At 41.6% G+C, this 27,219-nt stretch overlaps 1 protein-coding gene across 10 annotated transcripts in view; it reads left to right on the forward strand.

The window, feature by feature from the left end:
- TACC1 (transforming acidic coiled-coil containing protein 1) overlaps positions 1-27,219 on the forward strand; it is a 124,199-nt gene that overhangs the window by 90,498 nt on the left and 6,482 nt on the right. For 3 of the 10 annotated variants that reach the window (XM_032144321.2, XM_032144316.2, XM_032144313.2), the window contains exons 3-11: positions 1,558-2,674; positions 7,308-7,368; positions 9,132-9,339; positions 13,076-13,128; positions 18,108-18,233; positions 20,457-20,533; positions 22,210-22,253; positions 24,270-24,430; positions 25,266-25,372. In XM_032144321.2, coding sequence (XP_032000212.1) covers positions 1,866-2,674; positions 7,308-7,368; positions 9,132-9,339; positions 13,076-13,128; positions 18,108-18,233; positions 20,457-20,533; positions 22,210-22,253; positions 24,270-24,430; positions 25,266-25,372 — 1,646 coding nt within the window. In that variant the 5' untranslated portion in view covers positions 1,558-1,865. Of the gene's footprint in view, positions 1-1,557; positions 2,675-5,989; positions 6,026-7,307; positions 7,369-9,131; positions 9,340-13,075; positions 13,129-18,107; positions 18,234-20,456; positions 20,534-22,209; positions 22,254-24,269; positions 24,431-25,265; positions 25,373-27,219 lie in introns of all 10 variants that reach the window. The other 7 variants (XM_032144314.2, XM_032144312.2, XM_032144319.2 and 4 more) reach the window with 5 other exon arrangements.

The raw sequence follows: 27,219 nt of genomic DNA on the forward strand, positions 1-27,219 counted from the left end.
AAGGCAGGCAGATTGCTGGAGCCCAGTGAGACCAGCCTGGGCAACTTGGCTGTCCTGTCTCTACATAAAAAATAAAATAAAAATTAACCGAGCTTAGTGGCTCATGCCTGTGGTCCCGGTTACTTGGGAGGCTGAGGTGGGAGGATCACTTGAGCCTGCGGAAGTCAAGGCTGCAGTGAACCATGATCGGGCCACTGCACTCCAGCCTGGGTAACAGAGACACTGTCTCAAGAAAAACAAAAATAAAAACTATAGCTATGATATTTCAGTGGTAATTGACTCTGATCCTGGATTAGGATTAGGAAGTCGGATTAGAGGGTCATCTCTTAATTTCCTTTAAAATCATGAGATATTATAACCAATTCACTGAGTTTTTCTGTTCTACTCTTGTTTCAGATATCTACGTTAGGAAATCACTTTGTGCTTTAACGAAATTACCTCATTCGCACCTTCCTAATATTTGCGGCACTTATCCTAGTAAGACCGCAATTAAAAAGGATTTTTATTTTTCACAAGTGATTTAGAGAATTCCTGGTCCGACTTAGAGACAGAGGTTCTAAAGAAAAAATAACTTTATTGTTTTATAATTTGTGTCTTAGTAAAATAAGGGCTATTTGTTTTAAAGCCATTTCCATATCTGGTTTTTTAAATTAGCTTTCTTATTTGGTTCTTTTAGTTTTTAGGTCTATAGAGAGATGATTCTGAGTTGGTCACAGTAGATTTTTTAAATTTATTTTTGAAACAGTCTTTTTAAATTCTGTTCTGTGGATACTTGGCGGGTTTTTTTTTTTTTCTTTTTTTCTTTTTTCCTTTTTTTTTTTTTTTTTTTTTTTTTTTTTTTTTTGAGACAGAGTCTAGGCTGGAATGCAGTGGCGCAATCTCAGCTCACTGCAACCTCCGTCTCCCGGGTTCAAGTGATTCTGCTGCCTCAGTGTCCTGAGTGACTGGGACTACAGGCGTGTGCCACCATGTCTAGCTAATTTTCGTATTTTTAGTAGAGATGGGGCTTCACCATGTTGGCCAGGATGGTCTCGATCTCTTGACCTCATGATGTGCCCGTCTTGGCCTCCCAAGATACTTGTGTTTTTAATATCCAGAGATTCAAATCCGTTCACTGCATAAAGTTCTGACCCTGAAGCTGTCGGGCTGTGCCTAGGAACTGTCTCAGCGCCAATCTGCCTCCCTGCACCATAGCTGTTGGTTTCTAAAGATTCCTCCAGACCAGTTTTACCCTACAGAATGTTAACATCACATAATAATACGTTGCAGCAGACTCTTGCTCTATTTATCCTTTTCCTAAATAGCTCTTTTGGTGTACTTACTATTCGTATCATTTGGATAATGCACATACACTACTTGGGATAGGAAAATTCATTTTAGGGTATTGTGCCAGCTCTTCTCTTTCAGGCTGTGCTGCCATCGTTCCTGAACTTTAGAGATGCTTAATAAAAGCAAAGAGGGAAGAACTTGCTATTTGTTTATATGAGTTCAGGTAAGAGAGGATATTTACCAATGACAGATAATTCTTTAATAGATGGTTTTTGTGTTTCATTTTAGAACCACAAGAAGCTGATGAACAGCTTGTAGCAGAAGTGGTTGAAAAATGTTCATCTAAGACTTGTTCTAAACCGTCAGAAAATGAAGTGCCACAGCAGGCCATTGACTTTCACTCAGTCAAGAATTTCAAAGAAGAACCTGAACATGATTTTAGCAAAATTTCCATCGTAAGACCATTTTCAATAGAAACGAAGGATTCCACGGATATCTCGGCAGCCCTCAGAACAAAAGCAGCTCATGGCTGTGTAACTGCAGTCTCAGGCAAGGCTCTGCCTTCCAGTCCGCCAGACGCCCTCCAGGACGAGGTGATGACAGAAGGCAGCATGGGCGTCACCCTCGAGGCCTCCGCAGAAGCTGATCTAAAAGCTGGCAACTCCTGTCCAGAGCCCGTGCCCAGCAGAAGAAGCAAGCTGAGAAAGCCCAAGCCTGTCCCCCTGAGGAAGAAAGCAGTTGGAGGAGAGTTCTCGGACACCGACACTGCTGTGGAGGGCACAACTCTCCCCAAGGCATCCTACCACTTCAGTCCTGAAGAGCTGGATGAGAACACAAGTCCTTCTTTGCTAGGAGATGCCAGGTTCCAGAAGTCTCCCCCTGACCTTAAAGAAACTCCCGGCACTCTCAGTAGTGACACCAACGACTCAGGGGTTGAGCTGGGGGAGGAGTCAAAGAGCTCACCTCTCAAGCTTGAGTTTGATTTCACAGAAGATACGGGAAACATAGAGGCCAGGAAAGCCCTTCCAAGGAAGCTTGGCAGGAAACTGGGTAGCAAACTGACTCCCAAGATACAAAAAGATGGCATCAGTAAGTCAGCAGGTTTAGAACAGCCTACAGACCCAGTGGCACGAGACAGGCCTCTCTCCCAAATATCTTCTAAGCCAGATCCTAGTCAGTGGGAAAGCCCCAGCTTCAACCCCTTTGGGAGCCACTCTATTCTGCAGAACTCCCCACCCCTCTCTTCTGAGGGTTCCTACCACTTTGACCCAGATAACTTTGATGAATCCATGGATCCCTTTAAACCAACTACGACCTTAACAAGCAGTGACTTTTGTTCTCCCACTGGTAATCACGTTAATGAAATCTTAGAATCACCCAAGAAGGCAAAGTCGCGTTTAATAACGTGAGTGACAGTGGGTGCTGGGTGTCGTGCTGTGTGTCTTCTCTGTTGAGTTTGGCAGCCAGCTACTTTTGGCTTTGGTGAACTGAATTTACCTTTGAGGTGCACCGAGGTTCATACAAAGCTTATAATGTTATCCTGCAGTCTTCACTATTTGGCCTAACTGTTGTGTGGAATCAGAAATACCAGAGGTTTCCTTTTCAGATTGTTGTCTTATTTCTGAATCCTTAGCTTAATCAGCTAAGCTCTTTTCCCTTGACCCTAGAGACTTTTTTTATGTTTAAAAAAAATAGACCAGGCGCGGTGGCTCACACCTGTAATCCCAGCACTTTGGGAGGCCGAGGCAGGTGGATCACTTGAGGTCCAGAGTTTGAGACCAGCCTGACCAACATGGTGAAACCTGTCTCTACTAAAAATGCGAAAAATAGCTGGGCGTGGTGGTGCACACCTGTAGTCCCAGCCACCCGGGAGGCTGAGACATGACAACTGCTGGAACCCAGGAGGCAGATGTTGCAGTGAGCCAAGATCACGCTGCTGCTCTCCAGCCTGGGTGACAACAAGACTCCATCTCAAAAAAAAAAAAAAAAAAGTAGAGATTTGATGGTTTTCAGAAATCCTGGCTGGACTGTTAGGAGTCGCGTTATAGACAATTCAAACGTCAGTGCTGGCCACTGCCTTCATACTCTTTATGGATAAAACAGAAATTCCAGTCCTATAACTTAACCTCTGTAGCATCAATAACGTGGGAAATGGTCCAAAAGGGTCTTGTAGAAAGAAGACTTTTTACATAAACAGAAAGCTGTGATTTTTGTGGGAAACAAACCTACCACTAAAATTGATGAGAATTCTTGTCTCCATGTGTAATTTCTGGCTCATAGCTAGGAGGCAAATTTTCAATAAGAATCAAGAATATTCTAAATGATCAGTTAAAACTGAGTAAATTAGTTGGTTTAGTCAATCCCCCATCTCTCCTGGGAAATTATCTGACTTTTGCAAGGTCCTTGGAGTTTTCAGTATAATTACCTAAGGTCATATTCCATATCAAGTTTCAGTTTAACTTTGCTACAGGATTACTTTATCACAAAACTTGAGTAGATGATAATACAATCATATATCACTTAGCCACAGGGTAAGCCACAGGGAAATGCATCCTTAGGTGATTTTGTTGTGTGAACATCATCAAGTGAACTTACTCAAACCTAGATGGTGTAACCTACTACACACCTAGGCTGTGTGGTACAGCGTATTACTCCTAGGCTACAACCCTGTACAGCACATTATTGTACTGAATAGGTGCTAGGTGTGGTGGCTCACACCTGTAATCCCAACACTTTGGGAGGCCAAGGTGGGAGGATCCCTTGAGGCCAGGAGTTCAAGACCAGCCTGGGCAACATAATGAGACCCCCCCTCCCCGCAACCCACCAATTCCCTGTCTCTTAAAAAAATTTTTTTAATTAACTGGGAGTGGTGGTGCATGCCTGTAGTCCCAGCTACTCAGGAGGTTGAGGCAGGAGGATTGCTTGAGCCCAGGAGGTTGAGGTTGCTGTGAGCCATGATTATGCCATTGTACTCCAGCCTGGCTGGCAGAGAAAGACCCTGTCTTTAAAAAAAAAAGAAAACAAACTACTATAGGCAGTGTAACACAATGGTAAGTATTTGTGTATCTAAACATATCTAAGTATAGGAAAGGTACAGTAAAAATATGTATAAAAGATAAAAAATAATACACTTGTATAGGGCCCTTACCATGAATGGAGCTTGCAGAATTGGAAGTTGCTCTGAGTGAGTCAATGAGTGGTGAGTGAATGAGAAGGCCTGGGACATTACTGTACACTACTGTAGCTTCTATAAACACGGTACACTTCAGCTATGCTATATTTATTTAAATTTTTTTCCTTCAATAATAGATTAAGTTTAGCTTACTGTAACTTTTACTTTATCAACTTTTAAATTTTTTAAGAAGTTTTGAGTCTTGTAATAAAACTTAGCTTAAAACACAAACACATGGTACAGCTATACAAAAATATTTTCTTTATATCCCTATTCCATAAGTTTTCTTTGTGTAAAATTATTTATTTACTTTTTAAAATTTTTGTTAAAAACTAAGACACAGACACACACATTACCTAGGCCTATCCAGGGTCAGGATCGTCAGGACATCACTAGACAATAGTTTTTCAGTTCCATTATAACCCTATGGGACCACCATCGTATGCATGACTGAAATGTCATTACATGGCACCTGACTGTATATCCTTTTAGGGCCACATTTTGCTAAAAAGTTTGAGTAAAATGTAGATATAAAGAAGGACCAATGAGATGCAGGATGAAATATGGGAGTATGAGAAGCACTGTGTTTGTACTTGTCACTGTAGATCAGTTGGGGAAATGCTTCTCAGCATTGCTATGACTTAAAGAAAAACTCCAGATATCATGGTGACTTACAGCAGAAAGGAAGATGCCCAGAGGTTTAAAGAGCAGAAGGATCGACTTCAGGACCAAGAAAGTAGAGAGATATAGGAACCAGTTCCTCAGCAGCCCCAGAATGGCTAAGGGGAGTGAAATGTCATTAGTAGCTCTCTATCTATTCTTTGATTATATATAAGCAGTTAAATGGTTGTTGGAAAATATTATTGATTGGGTGCCCTCTTTTGTGGCTTTTAAGGTTGGTTACTCCTCTCTAGACAGCACTTAGGGTATGTACTGGGCACGTCACTGCCTAGGTACTTCCTCCCCTACATGTGGGATGCTTCTGCCTACTGAAGTTGATAAGGAGTCATTTGTGTCTTTGAGTTGCATGCAACCAGTGCATTAAATAAGATGAAATCTGGGCCAAAGAAAGGATAATTTGTTCTACACTTTATATTCAGCAGCAAGAAGCACCGTCTCGAGTCCTGCCACCCTCACCCAGTAGCCTTTTTCCCCTATTCTGTTTTTGTTGAATGAACTTCTTGATCTCATACACTTAATAGGGCTTTTTTTAAGTCTTTATGCAATCAAAAATCTTGTCGTCTTGTTCTTTTTAGAAGAAAGGAGTGCTAGACCTCTTGGAAGTTTATTTTTCATCTATAAATTTGAATTTGTGGCATTTCTGAGTGTTTCTACCAGTCTCTTTTGTAGTTCAGGTCTGTTCATCATTCACTCACTAGTGATAGATAACATTCATGAATATGACATTTTTAATTTGTATCTCGCCTCATAGAAAGAATTGTGCAGCTTTTACATCTGCCAGACTAGAGTTGAATATTCCAGTCTTTACATGATTTTTTTCTCCATCTGTCTGTCTCTTTCGTGTCTCTAATTTTGTTGGTGCATCAGGACTACTGAACAAGTGAAATTTCTCTGTTTTCTGTTGTAAGTACTCCTGCTGTTTCTTTTGTCCCTGGGACCGTTGGCAGTTTCCTCTCTCCCCTCCCCCAGCCATCTCTCCATAGCATGTTTGCTTCTAATTCTGAGTTGGATCTTCTGATGATTTTTTTGCATTTCATCAGTCACTTCATGAGTCAGCTTAGCCTTGCAGTTGTCCCTACCTAAGGGAGTGGGGCTTGGCCTTTACACCTTAGGTGCTAGAGCTTGCGCTCCCTGGCTTGGCAGGTGTCACGTGGCGCTTTGACAATACTAAAAGCTGGCTTGGCCCCAAGATCATCACAGCAGTGGTTTGAGGGACTGTTCTGCTACTTAATATTGGAAATTATTGACTTTTTTGGTAGGATAAAGTTACTGGCTTGGAACAGTTAATAAATTATTACTGAGTCAGCTCAACCTGAGTTTGGTGGCAGAGGGTAGCACTCAGTAAGAAGATTAGGGAAAGAAGATCATGAACTAGTGATTATGCACATTCCGGTAACTTATGTGCTTGTCTTTGTATTTTTTCTCACAAAAGAAAAAAAGTTGCAATAATTTTTTCTCTTTTTTTGGTCACAGTGGTGTTTTTACTGGAAATTCTAAGTTTATTAGAACAGAATCTGAATTAGTCCTGTGATCACAAGTTGTGTGCTAATCTACAAATAACAGGTGATTCAAGCTTCCCCAGTTTCAGGCTTTGTGCAGCGTGTGACATTCATCTTCCATCTTACTACTTAATAGGAATGGTAACAGTTTACTCACATATTTTTATTTTTATACTTTTTATTGACGACAGTTCTTCTCTGTGAGCACACAAGTCTAACTTGGAACTGTTTTATGAGACGTCTATGGCTTTTAGTGCAATAAAGAATTTTTAAAGAATTTGGTCCAGCGTGATGATTTTTCTAATGAATGTCAAAGCCAAGCAAGTGAGGCTCAGAGGAACTGAATGTCTCCAGCTGCTAAGGCTCTACTGTCTGAAAAGCTTTTGGTGGCGTGTAATTAAAAACCATAGACATCAGAGTGCTACTGTTTGACAACTCACAGAAGCAAGCGGAGGGGGTCTTTTCAGAGAATGAGCCCCGCTGTAGGTCTTTGCTTACCTTGTCTCTCTGGAGAAAACTCAGAGGCATAAAAGGTGTTCCTGCCTCTCTCCTGCGGTGATGTATGATTTGTGTGGTGCTGTATGCTTTGGCTTCTATCCGCACACACTGCTCTCTGCTCCATTTCATACCTTGACAGTTGTCAGTGTGATTGCAAACTGGCTTGTTTGTGTTTCTTCTCTTTCCAGGAGTGGCTGTAAGGTGAAGAAGCATGAAACTCCGTCTCTCGCCCTGGATGTATGTTCTCAGGTGAGTCTGTGCCCATCTCCAGAACGTCTCTGAGACCAGTTTGCATCCCCCTAGCGGGTGGTTCAAAAGGGCTTTCCTGAGTACTCAGCTTTAAGAAGCCAATTTCCAGATCTTTACTGTCCGTGAAGAGAAGGCCCCTGAAGACAAGGGAACCCTTTCACAATGACTCTTTTTTTTTTGGGTAAAATTCCCACTTTAAATGCTACAAAGATGCATCACCACAGGGTGTGAAAGTCTCCAGGGCACCAAAGGGAAGATCTGAAATATTGGTGTAGGTTCTAAGAAGATAATTGACTCTAATAACTGGATAGTATTTTTCTTAAGTCAGATGGTTTTCTAATTCATTGCTTTCAACAATAGAGGAAAACCTGAGCTGTCAGCTGATAGGTCAAAAAATAATGTTTGGTGATAGATTTTTTTGGGCCCATAACTTGGAAAGGGGTTCAAAGAATTGAAAGGCACTTATGTTACAGAACTACTTTCTGTTTCATCTATTGTTTATATAAATAAGGTTTCTTAATGATTATATTGATAAAAATAGAAACCAGGAATAAAATTGATGTTGACCTTTGTTACATTCTAGCAATAAATAATATCCATCCATGACTGTATAAACTAATTGCAAAACAAACCAAAGCCCAGGCCCATCTGATTGCAATGAGATCTCTTTGTTCTTTTTAAAACTTTCTCAGTATACTTATTATAGAAATACATTCGTTGGTTAATAGAATTCAATTTAACGTAACTTTTCCTATACAATTTGGATCAGAAACTTGGTATATGGTGTAAGATGTAAAAAAGGGGTGTGATGGGGAAATTTGCAATCTGAGTTATTTTTCATTTGTTACAAATGTGTAAAACATTCTCCCTCAGATTTTGCTAAAGTAGGCAGCAAGAACTATGAGAAATTTATCTTTGGTTTTCTTTAAAAAAAAAAAACCAAAACCCATATATTTATTGTACTGTAAAAGTTTTTAAGAATTAGTGCAATAAAACGTTTTGTAATTGATATAACAACTTACTTTTGTGTTTGATAATACTTATCAAAACTTGCAATATTTTGAAAATAAGTTATGCATGAATAAATGTAATAACTCTCCAGCAGATAAAATTTTAAGACTTAAAAATGTTTCACAGAGACATTGGATAGAGACCTTTAAAAAGACTTTCAACCATGCAGATGTTTTTCATTTGGATAGTTTCTTGATGGAAGTGGAATGGAAATACAGATTTAGAGAGGAAAAGGAATAACATAAATTTCTAACTTATTCAGGAACTTGTTCATTTAAATTTACATACGGTATCAAATCACTATGGTAACTAGATAGCATTAAGTAAATTCAATATTTAGAATATTCCAGATATTACCTTCTTTGCAATTATTTAAACTTATGCCAAAAAGTTTTTAGATGTCACTTGAAAATGCAATGGGGTACATAGATTTTCATAAAAAAATTAGGAGGTATATGAGCAAAAAATTTGAAAACCATTGTCTTAAACCACTTAAACTGCTTGCTTATAAACTTAACCTAGAGAAGATCATTTTTTAAAACCTCAGACTCAAGTTACAGAAACTAGGTTGTATAAAACAGCATCTCACAATTGAAAGACTCAAACTTCCTCCTTGCTTTGTACCCAGATCTGTGATTAACCTCTTACATATCTGTATGGAGTTGTGTCTACTTTGTTCCATTAATGGGATGTCAGTTTTCCCCATTGCTTGCCCTCCTAAAGGGTAGCATCTTCTCTGTTGTGTTTCTCAGGATGAAGGGGCAGTGATCTCCCAGATTTCAGACATTTCTAATAGGGATGGCCATGCTACTGATGAGGAGAAACTGGCATCCACGTCATGTGGTCAGAAATCAGCTGGGGCCGAGGTGAAAGGTGAGCCAGAGGAAGACCTGGAGTACTTTGAATGTTCCAATGTTCCCGTGTCTACCATAAATCATGCGTTTTCATCCTCAGAAGCAGGTATGGAAGCATATCTTCATCTTTCTAATGTACATAAGCATGGAAATGCCTGAAAGCCTAATAAAGCAGGAGGCGCCTTACAGAGATTAAAGAATTGGGTCACTTGAAGGATAGATTTAGGATGCTGACCTATGCTTTGCTTCTTTACCTGGAAAAGGGACACAAAAAAAGTGGTTATTGAAGTACTAGGAATGTAGGGATATTTGTGACAAGTTGTATAGGAGATGCTGATGTATGTGAGACTGCTTGAATTTCTTTATAATTTTATGTGAATAGGGCCATATCTTAAAGTATAGTGGTGTGTTAGTTCATTTGTGTTGCTCTAAAGGAATACCTGAGAATGGCTAATTTATAGGAAAAAGAGGTTTATTTGGTTCATGGTTCTGCAGACTGTAGAATAAGCATGGCGCCAGTGCCTGCTTCTGGTGAGGGACTCAGAAAGCTTCCAATCATGGTGGAAGGCAAGGGGGAGCAAGTGTGTCACATGGTGAGAGGTGGGAGGAAGGGGGAGGGAGGATGCCAGGCTATTTTTAACAAACATCTCACAGAAACTAACAGCAAGAAGTCACTCATTACTACAAGGAGGGCACCAAGCTATTCATGAGGGATCTGCTCCTATGACCCAGAAACCTCCCATTAGGCCTCACTTCCAACTGTTGATCAGGTTTCAACATGAGATTTAGGGGGCAAATATTTAAACTATATCAAATGGCCTATAAATATGTCATACGTTTGACTTTTTTGTGATTGTTACACTCATTGTTTAACTTAGAGAAATAACAACTAACATGTATGGTGGCTTACCATGTACAGGCATTGTTTTAAGTGGTTCGCATATACTCATTCATAGCAAGGTGTTACCCTTTTCTCCATTCTTCAGAGAAACAAAGTAAGTCAAAGAAGTTAAGTGACTTGATTAAAGTCACTTGGCTAGGGTAGGACAAAAAAGTGGTATCTTTTTCCTCACTCACCACAAGGTTCATGGCTGAGACATCTCTAACAAAAGATCAACAAGAGAAAAGTGTACAAATATATTTAATATAAGTTTTACATGACATTAGAGCCTCCAGAAATGAAGACCCAAAGGAACAGGGAAAACTGTACTTTTACAGATAGTTGTGCAGAAGTATAATTGGAGAACAGAAGGGTGTGATCTATGGTAATAAACCAGGGGAACTTAGCAAGTCCTGTTTGTTCCAATTCCTCTTGGTGTCTGTGTCTTTCAGGATAAGGACATTGTTTTTCTCTGTATACGGGGAGGACCCCTCTTGTAATGAGGTCTTATGATCTATTTTCAGGGGAAGGTCTGAGGGATTCCTTTATGGCCTGCTTCAGGGAAGGGGGCAGGAGAGGGGCTGAGAGACCTCCCTGCTTCTGCTGTGTCCTCAAATGAGAAGGCACCATATTTTGGTGAAGTGTGTTCTGAACCTCATCATTAGTAAATGTTAGAACTACATTTGACCCTAAGCAGTCTGGTTCCATGGTCTTTTCGCCACAATGCCAAAGTATGAAGAGATTATTTTCATGATACCAGGCTACTGTAAATTTTCCTGGTACAGATGTGGTAAGTTGAGATTGACCAGTGCACTGTAAAATCTTTCTTAACATGCTAATGAGGGACCTGGGCTAACCAGGGCTGAAGCCTCTTATTGATGGACTCGTCAGATCATTCTAGAGCTAAGCCCCTCTTTCTTGGGACCCCAGTTATATCCTTGGCCTTCAACTTTACTTATGAAAAGTTTAGAACCATGTTCCTGACTACATTAAACATTATTAAAAACTCGGATCTTCTTAACATAATTTTATTCATGGGCTTTTATGTATAGAATTTTAAAAGTCATGATCTGCTGTTAAGCCAGGGAAGCAGATGGAAAGTCAGGACTTGGAGCAATTTATTCCCCCTGGCCTCCTTCTCATCCCAGGCCTCAGTCTCTCATCTGTAAAATAATATGCCAGGCATTGTTCTTGATTTCTTCCAATACTGCCTTCTGCCCTGACATCTTTCCCAAAGATCTTGTTCGCCATTCCCCCAGTTTCTTGGGGTTAATCCTGAGTATTCTTAACACCTGCCTTGGTTTTTTTCCATCTGAAGTGTCTTCCTTTGCTGCCTCTTACACAGATCTGCACATCCCTTCAGGTCTCTCCAGCATGCTTTATGCTCCCACATTTCCTTTCCCCCTTCCTGTTCCACAGTACCTAGCGCAGTGTGTTAATTACAGGAAGGTAATATTATAAACTTACTGAGGTTAGAGATTACCAGACAGTCATCTTTGAGTCACCTTTGACACAGTACATGGTAAACATTTATTGAATTATATTCTTCCTCACTAGAGAAAATTCCTTCAGCAAAAATTTATGTGGAGAGCTGGGACCCTGTGCATACAGGGTCCACAGCAAGGGGAACATATTTAAACAAGTTGTTACATTGTAACTGATGAGCCGCATCACAAGCAAGTGGAGGCTGCGGTCCTGGGTGTGGGAGTGGCTATAGGCCCTGTTAGGTGAATCCTGACTGTGTCCTGGGGAGTGTCCCCTTGGAGCTGGGTCCTGATGGATACTTACCAGATGTTCTCCAGGAAACGAGACTTTCACACAGCCATGGGAAGAAAGCTGCCATGTTGGTGAAAGGCCTGGTTGCTTTCTGTAAGTATCTGGCCAAGTGGAAAACAAGGTCGTACTGTGGAATCTGGGCTTGATCCTATAGGTAGGGAGGGGGAGGTTGAAGGTTTTTGAACAAGGGAGTGATGGTCACATTTGTGTTTTAAATAATTAGCTATTGACAACAATAGTAGTTAATGATTGCCATGTGGAGGATTGTAACTTTAAACGTTTGTATGCTTTTCTGTATTTTTATGTTTACTTTAATGAGTGTATCTTCTGGTTATTTTATTTTTTATTTTTCTTATTTTTGAGACTGAGTTTCGCTCTTGTTGCCCAGGCTGGAGTGTGGTGGTGCTATCTCAACTCACTGCAACCTCCAGCTCCCGGGTTCAAGCGATTCTCCTGCTTCAGCCTCCCAAGTAGCTGAGATTACAGGCATGCGCCACCACGCCCAGCTAATTTTTGTATTTTTAGTAGAGACGAGGCTTCGCCATGTTGGCCAGGCTGGTCTCCTGACCTCAGATGATCCACCCACCTTGGCCTCCCAAAGTCCTGGGATTACAGGCATGAGCCACTGTGCCCAGCCGTCTTCTGGTTATTTTAAATGTCACCCTCTAACCTAGTAGAGTAGAGGATAGACCTGAGACAAGGAAGCCCATTTGAAGGATGTGGAGGGGAGAATGAGTTTAGTTTTGCTGCCTTGAATTTTAAAGCTTATTATCTTATCTGCTGCATTAATTAGATCAAGGCCACCCTTTTGGGCTGGAAATTAAATTCACTCCGACTTGATGATAAAAAAAAATTCAGTGTTACACAGTGTCCCCTTTCTGAAATAATGCCACAGTTACACATTTTTCCAAACTTTTAATGGACACAAGGGGGCAGCCTTGCTGTTCTTTCAGCCTGAAGGCTGACGACCTGTTTGTGCCTGACTAACCATGTGCTCCTCTTCTGAATGTCATGGATTTACAATAGCACTCAACAAAATGCCAGCGCTCCTTTTAAATAAAATCTTAAAATGCTCTTCATGTGTTCATAGTCATTCTTGCCTGCACTGGGGTTTCCAAGAGCCTTTCACTAGGGAGGAAAGGAACCGACTTCTTGGGATAACTATAAAAATGACTTTCTGTCTTAGGCATAGAGAAGGAGACGTGCCAGAAGATGGAAGAAGACGGGTCCACTGTGCTTGTAAGTTCCTGAATGTGGAGGGCCGGGTGAGGCTCAGGTTTCTTTCAGTATTTGTTTTGAAGCCCATGTGAATTTGTTAAATTCTGGTCAGTGTTAGGTGATGAGAATAAAATGTAAATGAGATAGTTTTCTTCACTTGAGGAACACATAGTCTCTGCATTGTAACCCTAGCCGCAGGTAGCTGTGGAGCACTTGAACTATAGCTACTCAGAAAAAGAAGAAGCATAAATGTCTCAACTTTTTATATTAACTACATGTTGACATGATAATATTTTGGATGTATTGGGTTAACTAAGGTTTATTATTATCATTATTATTGTTATTATTATTTGAGACAGTCTCACTCTGTTCCCCAGGCTGGAGTACAGTGGTGCCATGTTGGCTAACTGCAACCTCCACCTCCTGGACTCAAGTGATCCTTCCACCACAGCCTCCCAAGTAGCTGGAACTAGAGGCGTGTGCCACCACACCCAGCTAGTTTTTGTATTTTTTGTAGAAATGGGGTCTTGCCATGTTACCTAGGCTGGTCTCAAACTCCTGGGCTCAAGCCATCTGCCAACCTCCGCCTCCCAAAGTGCTGGGATTACAGGCATGAGCCCCTGCACCTGGTTGGTTTACTCAGTTCTTTTTTTCTGTTCTTTTTTTTTTTTTTTTTTTTTTTTTGAGACAGTGTTTCACTCTTGTCACCCAGGTTGGAGTACAGTGACGCAATCTCAGCTCACTGCAACCTCCACCTACTGAGTTCAAGCAGTTCTCCTTCCTCAGCCTCCTGAGTAGCTGGGATTACAGGCATGTGCCACCATACCCGGCTAATTTTTGTATTATTAGTAGAGATGGGGTTTCACCATGTCGGCCAGGCTGGTCTCAAACTCCTGACCTCAGGTGATCCACCTGCCTTGGCCTCCCGAAGTGCTGGGATTACAGGCATGAGCCACTGCGCCCAGCCCATTTACTCATTTCTTAAACTTTAAACTTCCTGATTTCCAACTGATTTATCCATAAAATGAGTAGCACCCATCTGCCTTATCAAGGTGGTTGTAAGGATAAGATGAAATGACAACGTGAACGATTTAAGCTGTAAAGTGCTAGAATACGCCAGTGGTGTGCTAGAATACACTTGTGTTAGAATACACTGGTGTGGTGTTGATAGGAAACACGTGGAAAAGAGAGTGAAAAGGAAGAGAATGAAAAAGAAAAATGGCAAATGCTGTCTCTGAAGCCAGCTGGTGAGGAACATATCATATGCTGTGACCTTTTAAAAGCAACTCCTTTTGAACTTCCCAGCATAAATTAACTTCTGCTTCGTTAGAACATTGAATAAACATCGTATAAAGAAGTTTCACCATGCAAAACATTGAATGAAAAAATCATCTATTTAATCCATCATTCACTTTTTAAGTTTCTCCGTGTTGCTCTGAAGTCCATTCCTATGCGGTCTTGTGCCGAGCAGTAGATAGTGGCTGGACTAAGGCCAGAGCACAATCAGTGGTAGGAGTCAGTCTCTCCTTGCTTTTCAGCTGTTGTTCCCCAGCATTTTTCATGTGAGAAGTTAACTTTTCAAGTTTTAAATTTTTTAAAAGGTGAGTTCATTTGGCTTTTTCGGGCATGTCTCTGTTAGAGTACGGCAGGGGCTGGTACTGCTCCGTTGTGATTGAGGACAAGTGAGCACAGTCAGCACACTGCCACAAATTAGTGATGCGAATTCTCCACAGCCACGGTAATCCGTGGCATCTGTGCTCACTGTAAATTTGCAACCGGGAGTCCATTGAGTTCTGTTGTCTGTAGACTGGTCTTTGTTGGTCCTCAATTGTGAACGTTTTGAGGGACTGGGAGAAGCGGTAAACATGAAATGAAACCCTTTTGGAAGGATATGATTGATTGATTTAGCGTCTTCGTTAAAGACATATTAGAGGCCCAGGCCTAAAAGAGATCTTCTGGCCAGTTCTCTGTGATGGTAGATTCTGTAACAAGCTTGTCCAGCTTGCTTAATTTTGTTGTTGTTGTTCTGATCAGTTTTGTTTTAGGCTTTTAGCAGCCTGAAGCCATAGTTTTTAGTTTCTGTCTCTAGTGATAAGCGGAAAAGAGGGATGAGGAAGGGGCTTTACTGCCCCAACCAGAAACAGCAACTAAGAACCCATGACTGCATTCTCTCCCTTGGACACCCCTGTGAAATGTTCTGCACTTTTTGATAAGCAACCTAAAGGACTAAGGAATGTAAAAAGTTAAATCCTAGGAGACTGGAAAAGATGGCTAAAGTAGGCAAGGGCGTGCATTCCTGCCCTGACACCTGTAAGAGTTGTTGCATTTTGAGTAGTGAGGCTTGTAAATGTGGCCAGGCAGAGAGGAGAGTGGCTGGGGAGAGCTGGCAGGCTGAAGAGCCTACTTACCTGGAGACATCAAACACCATCTAAGGTTTGATCTCCTACCTCCTGCTGAGGATGCTGCGTCTTCAGGACCCCACATGTGTTAACATTGAGTTGTTAAGCAGGCAGACTGAATTCATTTACCCTCTCAACAAATGAGTGAGATGCTGAACTCCGTAATGGATGTTGATGTTTTCCTGGCTATGAAGATTTTTAGGGGGCTTATTTCCCAAATTCTCACGAACTTGGTAGCCATGGAAAGCCCTGAGAGTCTGTTTCCTAAAGTTGACTCAACCTGGGGACTCTGGCTTAAACTAAGAGCTCACAAGAGACTGACCCATGAAATGTTATTAATTTAGAATCAGAAGTTTAACAGTGAGGTAAATCAAGTCTCAACTTGACCTCCTGTGTTACCTCCCTTTAGGCAAGTAACAGTTTCTTGATAAGAAACAAGGCACAGGAAGTTAATGAGATGATTCAAATGTCCAGGGGTGTATCAGCTATCTGCTGCTGTGTAACACATTACTCTAACACTTCAAGCAAGTGTTTATTATCTCATTGTTTCTGTGGGTCAGGAATCTTGGGCAGCTTTGCTGGGTGCCTCTGACTCAGGATCTGTTACAGGCTGCAATCAAGGTGTTGATCAGGGCTGCAGTCATATCCAGGCTTGACTTGGGGAGGATCTGCTTCCAAGCTCACTCATGTGGTTGTTGGCAAGTCTTGGGTCCCCACTGGCTTTTGGCAGAGACATCGGCTCCTTGCCACATGGGCCTTTCCTTGTAGCTTCTCAAAACATGGAAGTCAGAGTTTGTTCAGAACCTAACCTCGGAAGTGACATCCATGACGTTTGCCATATTCTAATGAGTCACTAGGTCCAGCCTACACTCAAAGGGAAGAAATTACAGAGGGAGGGGATTAGTACTGGAGGTAGGGGTTACTGGGGGGCATTTTAGAGGCGCCCACTGCAAGTGCCTTCTGGTTCTAGTGGTAGATCTATCCCAAGAGAGAAAAGAGAGGTTTTGTGGGTACCTTGGACTTCTGTTGGCATGGTGGGCTGCCCTTCCCCAAATGCTGCTGGAACATGGGCACTGCCAGCTTGTGGCTTTTGTATTTTGCTTTTCTGTGGCCTGAGACAGGTTTCTATTTTGGGCCCATAGCTGAGGTCTGTGAAGCCGCATGCTAAAATTCTGTTTCTGAGCATTTTCTAGAGAGAGAGTAAAACTATAATGACTCTGAAAAATTTAAAAGCCACTGGTCTACGTTCACCTTGGACTTTGTGTTTAGTGTTGATTCACACAAGATGTAACTGATTGATTATAATCAATAACTAATTGATTAGTTATCCCACATTTAAGATTAAGATTATTCCAGGTCACTTTGGCATTTTGGATGTTCCCAAAGTATTAGATGACTCATTTATATAAAAAGTTTACTTCTGGCCGGGCGCGGTGGCTCACGCCTGTAATCCCAGCACTTTGGGAGGCCGAGGCGGGCGGATTGCAAGGTCAGGAGATCGAGACCATCCTGGCTAACACAGTGAAACCCCGTCTCTACTAAAAATACAAAAAAATTAGCCGGGCATGGTGGCGGGCGCCTGTAGTCCCAGGTAGTCGGAGAGGCTGAGGCAGGAGAATGGCGTGAACCCGGGAGGTGGAGCTTGCAGCGAGCCGAGATTGCACCACTGCATTCCAGCCTGGGCCACAGAGTGAGACCCCGTCTCAAAAAAAAAAAAAAGTTTACTTCCATAGTTGGGAGGAATAGCCACCAAAAACGTCTTTTAGAAAGGAAAATAGTACAAAGTCCATGTTCTCATGAAAAGAAAAGTTTGCCAGTGTTTCGCTCTGGAACCTGAGCTTATGAAAGAAGCAAGCCAGCACCTCAGAGGGCGAAGTGCTGCCAGAAGGGAGTGGAAAACTTAGTAGCAAGGAAGAACCAGCACACAGGCATGGACCTTGACTTACATATGGCTGTTTTGCATATGGGCAACAATGGCACACACCCAGCAGGCTGGGTAACAGCAGGAGGTCGCTGCGGAGCAGCAGAAGTCCAGGATGATCCTGAATCATCCGGGTGAAAGGGTGGGGGTGAGAGTTCAAAGAGTTCAAATATATTTGCTATTTCTGCCTCCTTAGGCCTGAAAGTTAGTATTTTAGAAACATTTCCATCTGCAGTGGCTAAAGATACATACAGAGCATCGATATGTAACAGGAGCAGCTGTCACTTGTTTTTGTTTTTGCTTTTTTAAAAAAGAAATTTCCATTTACGTGGAGCTTATCCCCAGAAACTTAATCATGGGTGTGTTTCTCTTTTATCCATGTGGTTCTTTGGTGACTGACCGCTGTTATAAGTACACTTTCTCCCTTTTAGATCAGAATAAAATTTCTCTAAGTTATCTGTTCAACAGAAGCTAAGACCACTCTGATAGTCATTATAACAGTTTTTCTTTAGTTACTTCCATAATTAGATTTGTTTTTTAAAAAGCTTCCCCCCTGCTGACTTTTCTTTAAACATGGTTTTAAAGGAGGTGATCAATTTAGTAATGAGGAAGTTGTTGAAGGATGTCTGGGGTTAAGAAGCTAAAAGCTGACTGATTCGATGTAATCCCTTTCCCCACAGGGGCTGCTGGAGTCCTCTGCAGAGAAGGCCCCTGTGTCGGTGTCCTGTGGAGGTGAGAGCCCCTTGGATGGGATCTGCCTCAGCGAATCAGACAAGACAGCCGTGCTCACCTTAATAAGAGAAGAGGTAAAAGCTCTCCTGTTTAGTCTGCTTATCACTCCATTTCTTTGTAAGGCCCATGTACCAGCAGGTAGATTGCATCTCTGCTGGCTCAAGTTATCCCAGGCTGGAAGTTCTTATTACCTGCAGCTTGTTTAGGTCGTAAAAGGGCCCCCTGTGGCAGTGGTGCTGGAGTCCTGACATTCTGGTCTCCAGGGTAAAATGTTGACAATCTGAAATATTCTTAAGAATTTTGTACCCTTCTTTATCTTTCAGCCCTGACATTTAAAATACCTAATTTTGCCAGCTTTGCTCACATGTGTAACTAAATCAGTGCTTTTATTTTACAGAGGATATATGCTCATGCCTAAACATTTGTAATATTTTTGCAGTAATACACAGTTGTTTCCTACTTTAATCCATTCTTTAAACAGTTCAACTCTCCGATTCCTGTATTGTGTTTCTTGAACAGCCTTTGTTCAAAATAGATCACTGCTAGGCCTTTCCTGGTTATCTGAAAAATATGAAAGACACTGTTGTGTACCATTAATCAGTTACCCACCCTCTCTTGTCATATATCTATGCTGTATTTTGTGTGTTTGGTTTGTGTGTTTCTTGACAATTCCACCTGTTCTTAAAGGAAGGTGTGGTAATTTTATTTTTATAGTTTTTAGTTTTATAGTTTTTTTTAGTTTTAATTTTTATAGTATGCCAAAAGTGGTTAAGCACCTCAGCTTAGGTCTTTTACAGCTTTCTAAAATAGCATCAAGTTGGTAATGAGGGTTGTCAGCTAGTCCTGTTTTCAAAACTTGGGAGCAGTGGTAAGAAGGCCCACCAAAATCTTTTTTTTTTTTTTTGAGATAAAATCTTGGCTCCGTAGCTCACGCCTGTAATCCTAGCGCTTTGGGAGGCCGAGGCGGGCGGATCATCTGAGTTCGGGAATTCGAGACCAGACTGACCAACGTTGAGAAACCCCATCTCTACAAAAAAAAAAAAAAAAAAAAAAAAAAAGATACAAAATTAGCTGGACGTGGTGGTGCATGCCTGTAATCCCAGCTACTTGGGAGGCTGAGGCAGGAGAATTGCTTGAACCTGGGAGATGGAGGTTGTGGTGAGCCGAGATCGCGCCATTGCACTCCAGCCTGGGCAACAAGAGCGAAACTCCATCTCAGAAAAATAAAAATAAAATAAAAGACAAGATCTCACTCTGTCACCCAGGCTGAGTGCAGTGGCACAATTATAGCTCATTGCAGCCTCGAACTCCTAGGGTCAAGCGATCCTCCTGCCTCAGCTGCCTGAGTAGCTGGGACTGCAAGCACGTGCCACTGTCCCTGGGCAAAATCTTGTAAATGAGAAAAATGACTTGATCTTTTTCCTGGGAGTTAAACTATGAGATCACCACCTAATGGATCAAAGTAAAGAGGTGCCTGATTACCTGAAGCACACAGGATACATCCTTCTATGTTCTTGAGATCCTAATAAATATAACGAAACTACCAATTAGGAAGAGAGCGGCACGGCCAGGGAAGTACAGTAAGAGGAACACCATGGCTGCCCATGCAAGCCCTGCCCAGGGCAAATAGAGTTTGAGGCAGTGGATTTAGAGTATTTCCTTCCAGTTAGCAAGAGCATCCCAAATATGAGCCTAGGTTCCAGGCTAACTAGCAAGACTCTACCTGTAAGTGACGGATGCTGTCTCTTAAGATGCTATCTAGCAAGAGCTAGATGTAGCCAGCTCATCTGAGCCCCTTCCTTCTGACTCCGTTTTTATGAAGCTGTCAAAAATCTCTATAGAAAGAGAATATGTTGCTCATGCCAACTTCCAATGGTCTGATTTTGTGGCAGTTTCATTCTCTGGTGGCCTGGCATCAGCCGTGATTACATGGCCTTAGTTAGAGTGAATACCTGTCAATCAGATGGCTCTGTTCTTGGTGTCTGTCCCAGTCAGGGCCTGGCCCTGCAGAGCTGAGAGCTAGACCCTGGACCAAGGTAAAGTTCACAGAGGCTGTAAATACCACTTGGAATTTCTGGGAGATGTTCTACTCATCTTTATTCCCGTGTCTGCATCCCAGCATCCCGTGTGGCTTAGAGTACACTTTTCCAAATAGTTACAAACATTTAATATTGAGGTTTATATTTCTAATATAGATTGAGTATCTTGGGTTAGACCTGGTTGTGTGCTATTTCAGTTCCCAGTCTTAAATGCAAATTGTAATAGATTGGGTAAAACTAAGCTTTATTTTACTCTAGATAATCACTAAAGAGATTGAAGCAAATGAATGGAAGAAGAAATATGAAGAGACCCGGCAAGAAGTTTTGGAGATGAGGTTAGACTGGAGGTTTTGGGGAAGGGCTGGATACTTTTATGCACTGTTAGATTTGATACAGATGAAGTGATGACAGTGTTTGCTTGCCACAGAACCAAGTGTTCAGAGCTTGAGGGCTTTGCTGTTTGCACCTTGCTTTGTGATTTGAGAATGTTATTTCAGGAGTTATTGCTAACCAGTTATTATATTCAAATACTGTAGTTTATCTTGGGTTGTTCAGAACATAACATGTAAACAGAACCCACATAATTCTTATCTTCTTAGAAGAATTGACAGAAATTTGTATCAAAATATCCATTTGGAATACAGAAAAATAAGATTTATCCAATGATAGAGACATTGAAATTCATAATACTACTTTTTTTTTTTTTGAGGCAGGGTCTCTCTCTGTCATCCAGGCTGGAGTGCAGTGGTGTGATCATGGCTCACTGCAGCCTCAACCTCCTGGGATCAACCGATCCTCTCCCCTCTGCCTCCCAAGTAGCTGGGACCACAGGCATGTGCCACCATGCCTGCATAATTTTTTTTAGAGATGAAGTCTCACTCTGTTGCCCAGGCTGGTTTGTAACTCCTGAGCTCAAGCAATGCACCTGCCTCAGCCTCCCACAGTGCTGGGATTGCAGGCATGAGCCATGGCGCCTGGTCCATAATACTTTTTAAAAATTAATTATGCATGAGAGTTTCAAATTACATAACCACCAAATAGATGATAGAAAGCTTGTTAACAAGAAACAAAATTGATTGACTTGAAATCGAAATCTTTTTATTTTTCCTCACTTTTAGAAAGGAGAGTTATGAGCCATGAAATGACTAAAGATGAAATCAAAGTAGAGAAGAAAAAAAGGCATAAATAATTCACACACAGTGTGTTCAACACTTGAATGATTAAAAAACATTTTAAATATATCCCTCTAATTTGTTGCTCTTGTATTATTTGTCTTTTAAGCATTTCCTAGTTGTAAGGCCCTTTGCTGGGCTTGATGGAAAGGAAGGGACATTCCTGCTCTTAGAGAGCAGTAGCCATCCATAATAACCAACTTGGATATGACGTCAAAAGTGATGGGGGCACCACCATTGAGGGCAGGGGAGGACGTGGTATGACTCAGAGCACCCAGCACTGGACTGAGTCAGAAGGACATTGTCACTCTTTACTAGAAGAAAGGTTAACCCAAGAGAATGATCTTTAAAGTCTTCGGATAAGTGAAATACTTTTGGAATTAGGACACAAAATAAAACTTGTAACTGAATCAGAGGTAGAGTGTCTGAAAGGGTGGATTGAGTCAGGAAAGTCTAAAGTCAGATCACATCTCTTAGGAAGAGCCCAGAAGAATATCTTTAACTTAGTTTGTAAAAGATTGACTCATCTAAGCAGAATGAATCTATTTCCTTGCAGTATTCAAATAGGTGCAAAGAGAAAGGGAAGGCAGTTGTTTCTATAAGTAAAATATAAGTTTGACTAAGCATAAAATCTTAACAAAAACCTTAAGAAACCTTATATAATGTAAAAAAACCAAAAACAAAAACAAAAAAAAGATAACGAGAGCCCCAAAGCAGATAAATAGATTACATAAATTGTCAGTGTACATTAATGTGTTTAATTGTTTGGGACAGCATTTCTCCAACTTTCATTGTCTGAAAATCCTCCTCTGGTAATAAGTTCTTTTTTTCTCATTTAGGAAAATTGTAGCTGAATATGAAAAGACTATTGCTCAAATGATTGGTAAGGAGAACATTTTGTTTTTTGAGGGTATGAGCCATAGGATCTGTCTTAGTCTGTTCAGCCTGGTATAACAAAATACTGTAAGCTAGGTAGCTTATAAACAACAAACATTTTTCATAGCTCTGGAGACAGGAGAGTTCAAGGTGCCCACAGACGAGATATCTGGGGAGGGCCCATTCCTCATAGAAGGGGCTGGCTAGCTCTCTGGGTTCTCTTTTATAAGGACACTAATCCTGACATAATCACCTCCCAAATTCCCTTCCATGCCCACTTTCACCCTGAACATACTCACACATTGGGGATTAGGTTTCAATACACAAATTTGGGGTGGGGGGGGTGGCATAAACTATAAGACCATAGCCGGATCCATGGATGATTTTCAGACCATGTCACAAACTTGTATTTGTCACTTAGATATAGTCATCTCATTATTCGTGGGAGGTATGTTCTGTAAAGTTGCTGCAAACACTGAATTAGTGAATACTAAACACTGCTCCTGGCTGGGCATGGTGGCTCACGCCTGTAATCCCAGCACTTTGGGAGGCTTAGGTGGATGGATCACCTGAGGTTGAGAGTTCGAAAACAGCCTGACCAACATGGAGAAACCCCGTCTCTACTATTAATACAAAATTAGCCAGGCGTGGTGGTGCATGCCTGTAATCCCAGCTACTCGGGAGGCTGAGGCAGGAGAATCGCTTGAACCTGGGAGGCGGAGGTTACAGTGAGCCGAGATGGCGCCATTGCACTCCAGCCTGGGCAACAAGAGCAAAATTCCATCTCAAAAAATAAATAAGTAAATAAACACTGCTCCTAGGGGAAAGACAGAGTTAGAGTCTTGCATCTGGCCGCAACGTTTTCATTGATTGATCAGTATATAATCTTGTTTTACATGTGTTCCTGTTTAAAGACACCTTATTTAATATATACAGTTGATTCATTAACATTGAGCTCACAGCGGCACTTTGGTTCACGTCTGAACAGAGCTTCTGTAATGTATGTATTTTAAGGAACCTTACTGCCTTCTTGTGCTTAGTATCACCAGACAGCACTGTAACACTGCTCTTGGAGGCCACTTAAAATAGTGAGGTCTCCAGCAAAAAGAACACAAATGCAACAAACATGGCCTGAATAGACCACAAGAAGTACACTTGTTTATAGAATGAATCAAGAAGGCAGAGTATTGCTTTGTTCACTGTCAGCTGAGAGCGTGCATATCAGGTGACTAAAGCATTTTTGCCACTCTGTACACATCCCACAAATGACTAAGTCCAGGAGGATAGATTTTAGGATTACAAATAAATTTTAGCAAGTAGGCGAATTTGGAGATATGGACTTGGTGAATAATGAGGGTCAACTGTAGTTAGGTTCACTTTAGAAGATGGCAGGCCTTGAATTCTGTGACTGTTGGTGGCCTGGTCACATCACTAACACCCGCTGGGAGCATCCTGTGTTTTGGTGCAGGGTTCTTACTCTAGTGCAGATTGTAATTTCTGTGCATCATACCCGGTGGTGCCTTTACAAAACAACAGGGATTGATCCTCCTGCATGGAATTTAGAGTCTCTTCTCATCCATATCGTAAGGATTGACTCCCTAAACCAAAGTCTGTCCTTTCTCCACTAAATTACCGAAATGATACTTTCTGTCATCCATATCATCTAATGCCTTGCCAGCTCAGGGCCTTACCACAGCTTTCTTCTCTATGGAATATTCTCCTCCCAGGTAGCTGTATGGCTCACACCCTCATTTCTGTCCGCTCTCTGCTCAATTCTCTCCCCTGAGAGCAGGTACTCTCTGTACAGTAACAGCCCCCTCCCCACCCCCATTCCCCCTTACCCTGCCTTGTTTTTTCCCCATCACTTGTTACCACACATCTCCCCCAGCTAGAGTATAAGCCGTGAGAGCGGGAACTTGGTCACATCCCTGGCTGTGTCCCTACCATGAGAACACTGCTTGGCTTCTAGGGAGTCTCTATTTGTTGAATAAATACGTCATTCCTTTTGACTTGTGATTCCCAGAAGATGAACAAAGGACAAGTATGACCTCTCAGAAGAGCTTCCAGCAACTGACCATGGAGAAGGAACAGGCCCTGGCTGACCTTAACTCTGTGGAAAGGTCCCTTTCTGATCTCTTCAGGAGATATGAGAACCTGAAAGGTGTTCTGGAAGGGTTCAAGAAGGTAGAGTGTTTTTTCCCTCTATCTCCTGGTGTATTTCCAGTGGTGTATTTCCTTGGTAACTGGTCATCAAATACATATGCTAGAGGTTGTGGGTATCCTTTTAAATAGGAGCTCGGGGCCTACTGGTCTTGTATCCTCTATTCCAGTGAAGCTGGATTTTTTTCCACATTTTTCCTTCTTTGGTTGTTCAGGCATCTGGCCCACTGGGTGCCATGTCTTGGCCATTCCTCTCCTGTGTCAAGCCAATAAGCCCCAGGCTGTGGCGTAGACTGCAGGAACTATTAATTGAACCCTCAGACCTCAGGTGAATTCTAGAAATGTTCTTTCTGGTAATTCACCTTTTCAGTTTTAGTAAAAGGGATTAGAAGGAATTCCATGTCACTGAAAAATTCAAGCTGCATATTCTAGAAGACATTAGTGTAATATTTCAAATTTAGATGTAAATGGGCCTGTTGATTTAGCTTTACCATATCAACCAGACACAATTATAGCAATGAAATGTCTTTATTTTCATATTAAAATAAAAATGAAACTGGCCAGTTTATCAAATATGGAAGTCAAATTGCCATTCAGTTTTGAATAACTGCCTTCCTAAAGTAGCCATATTGGTATAACTGACCCTTGCTGTATGATATTGAAAATTAACACATGAAGATATTATGTAGAATTTCCTCAGTGAGAATTACATGTGGCTATTTCAAATCACTGCAGAGATGAATAAAAGGTATCTGAATTAATTAGATTTTTCCATTCTTTAAAAAATGAAAACTCTGATACGTGGTAGATTAGAAGAAACAAAACGACCTGTTTATTTTCAATTTTTGCTTTGGAACAGAATGAAGAAGCCTTGAAGAAATGTGCTCAGGATTACTTAGCCAGAGTTAAACAAGAGGAGCAGCGATACCAGGCCCTGAAAATCCATGCAGAAGAAAAACTGGACAAGTAAGAGCTTATAAATTTTGAATTTCACTCTTCATGATGTTGTGGGAAGATTGACAGAGGAAAAAAAAATCACTGTTTTGCAACTCCAGGTTGTATTTGTATGTGTGTGTTTATTTCACTTTTTAAACCCTTTTCCCATTGTTAAAACTTTAAAAAGTAAAAAAAGGTATATCTGCTCCTGCCTCCTTCCTCGGGGTTCCCATCTTTCTCTATGCCAGGTAATCACCATTGTTGGTTTCTGTTTTTTCTTCCTATTACAATTTTTTTCTCCTTTTTTTTTTTTTTTTTTTTTGAGACGGAGTCTCGCTCTGTCGCCCAGGCTGGAGTGCAGTGGCGCAATCTCGGCTCACTGCAAGCTCTGCCTCCCGGGTTCACGCCATTCTCCTGCCTCAGCCTCTCCGAGTAGCTGGGACTACAGGCGCCCGCCACCACACCCGGCTAATTTTTTGTATTTTTAGTAGAGACAGGGTTTCACCGTGGTCTCGATCTCCTGACCTCGTGATCCGCCCGCCTCGGCCTCCCAAAGTGCTGGGATTACAAGCGTGAGCCACCGCGCCCGGCCTTTCTCCTTTTTTTATATGATTATAGCATACTTTGCTGTTTTGCTTAGCAATATAATTTTGAGAATCTTTCCATGTCAGTGCAAGAAGAGCTTCCTCTTGGCCGGGCGCGGTGGCTCACGCTTGTAATCCCAGCACTTTGGGAGGCCGAGGCGGGCGGATCACGAGGTCAGGAGATCGAGACCACGGTGAAACCCTGTCTCTACTAAAAATACAAAAAATTAGCCGGGCGTGGTGGCGGGCGCCTGTAGTCCCAGCTACTCGGAGAGGCTGAGGCAGAAGAATGGCGTGAACCCGGGAGGCGGAGCTTGCAGTGAGCCGAGAATGCGCCACTGCACTCCAGCCTGGGCGACAGAGCGAGACTCCGTCTCAGAAAAAAAAAAAAAAAAAAAACAGAAGAGCTTCCTCTTTTTTTTCTAATAGCCGCATGGTATTCCACTGTGGGAATGTATCATTTATTTAACAGTCCCCTCCTGTTAGACATTAAAGTTAATTCAAATGTCTTGCTGCCACAGACAGTGCTGTAGTAAGTGACCTGGTAGGTGATCGTTTTGCATGCCCGTGAGTTAACTTTATGATCTGTATGTTAGAAAAGGAATTGCTGGACCAAAGTATATATGAATTTATAATTATAAGTGTTGTCAGATTGGCCCCATTAGACTTTTATCATTTGATAGCCCTAGATAATATATGAGAGCATCTCTTTTTTTCTACAGCTGTGCCAATAGATCAACGTTTTTATTTTATGCAAATCTAATAGGTGAAAATGGTATTTCAACATAGGTATTTGTTTTTGGCAAGCAACAGAGCATTTATTTGTTTGTTTATTTTATTATTTTTTTTTGAGACAGAGTTTGTCTCTGTCACCCAGGCTGGAGTGGAGCGGTGCAATCTAGGCTCACTGCAACTTCCGTCTACCGGGTTCAAGCGATTCTCCTGCCTCAGCCTCCCAAGTAGCTTGGATTACAGGCACACGCCACCACACCTGGCTGATTTTTTGTATTTTTAGTAGAGACAGGGTTTCACCATGTTGGCCAGGCTGGTCTGGAACTCCTGACCTCAGGTGATCCGCCTGCCTCAGCTTCCCAAAGTGCTGGGATTACAGGCATGAGCCACCACGCCCAGCCCCAGAGCATTTATTTTAATCAATGTAATTTTGATTTGCATTTATCTTATGAATGAAATTGAATATATTTCAGCATTCATTTATTAATATATTTGCTTTACTATGAATTACTCTATTCTTTGACCATTTTCCTATTGTCAGTTTGTAGATTTTATATATTA

The sequence above is a fragment of the Hylobates moloch genome, unplaced genomic scaffold (assembly GCF_009828535.3).
Source record: "Hylobates moloch isolate HMO894 unplaced genomic scaffold, HMol_V3 SCAFFOLD_22, whole genome shotgun sequence".
Lineage (NCBI taxonomy): Eukaryota > Metazoa > Chordata > Mammalia > Primates > Hylobatidae > Hylobates > Hylobates moloch.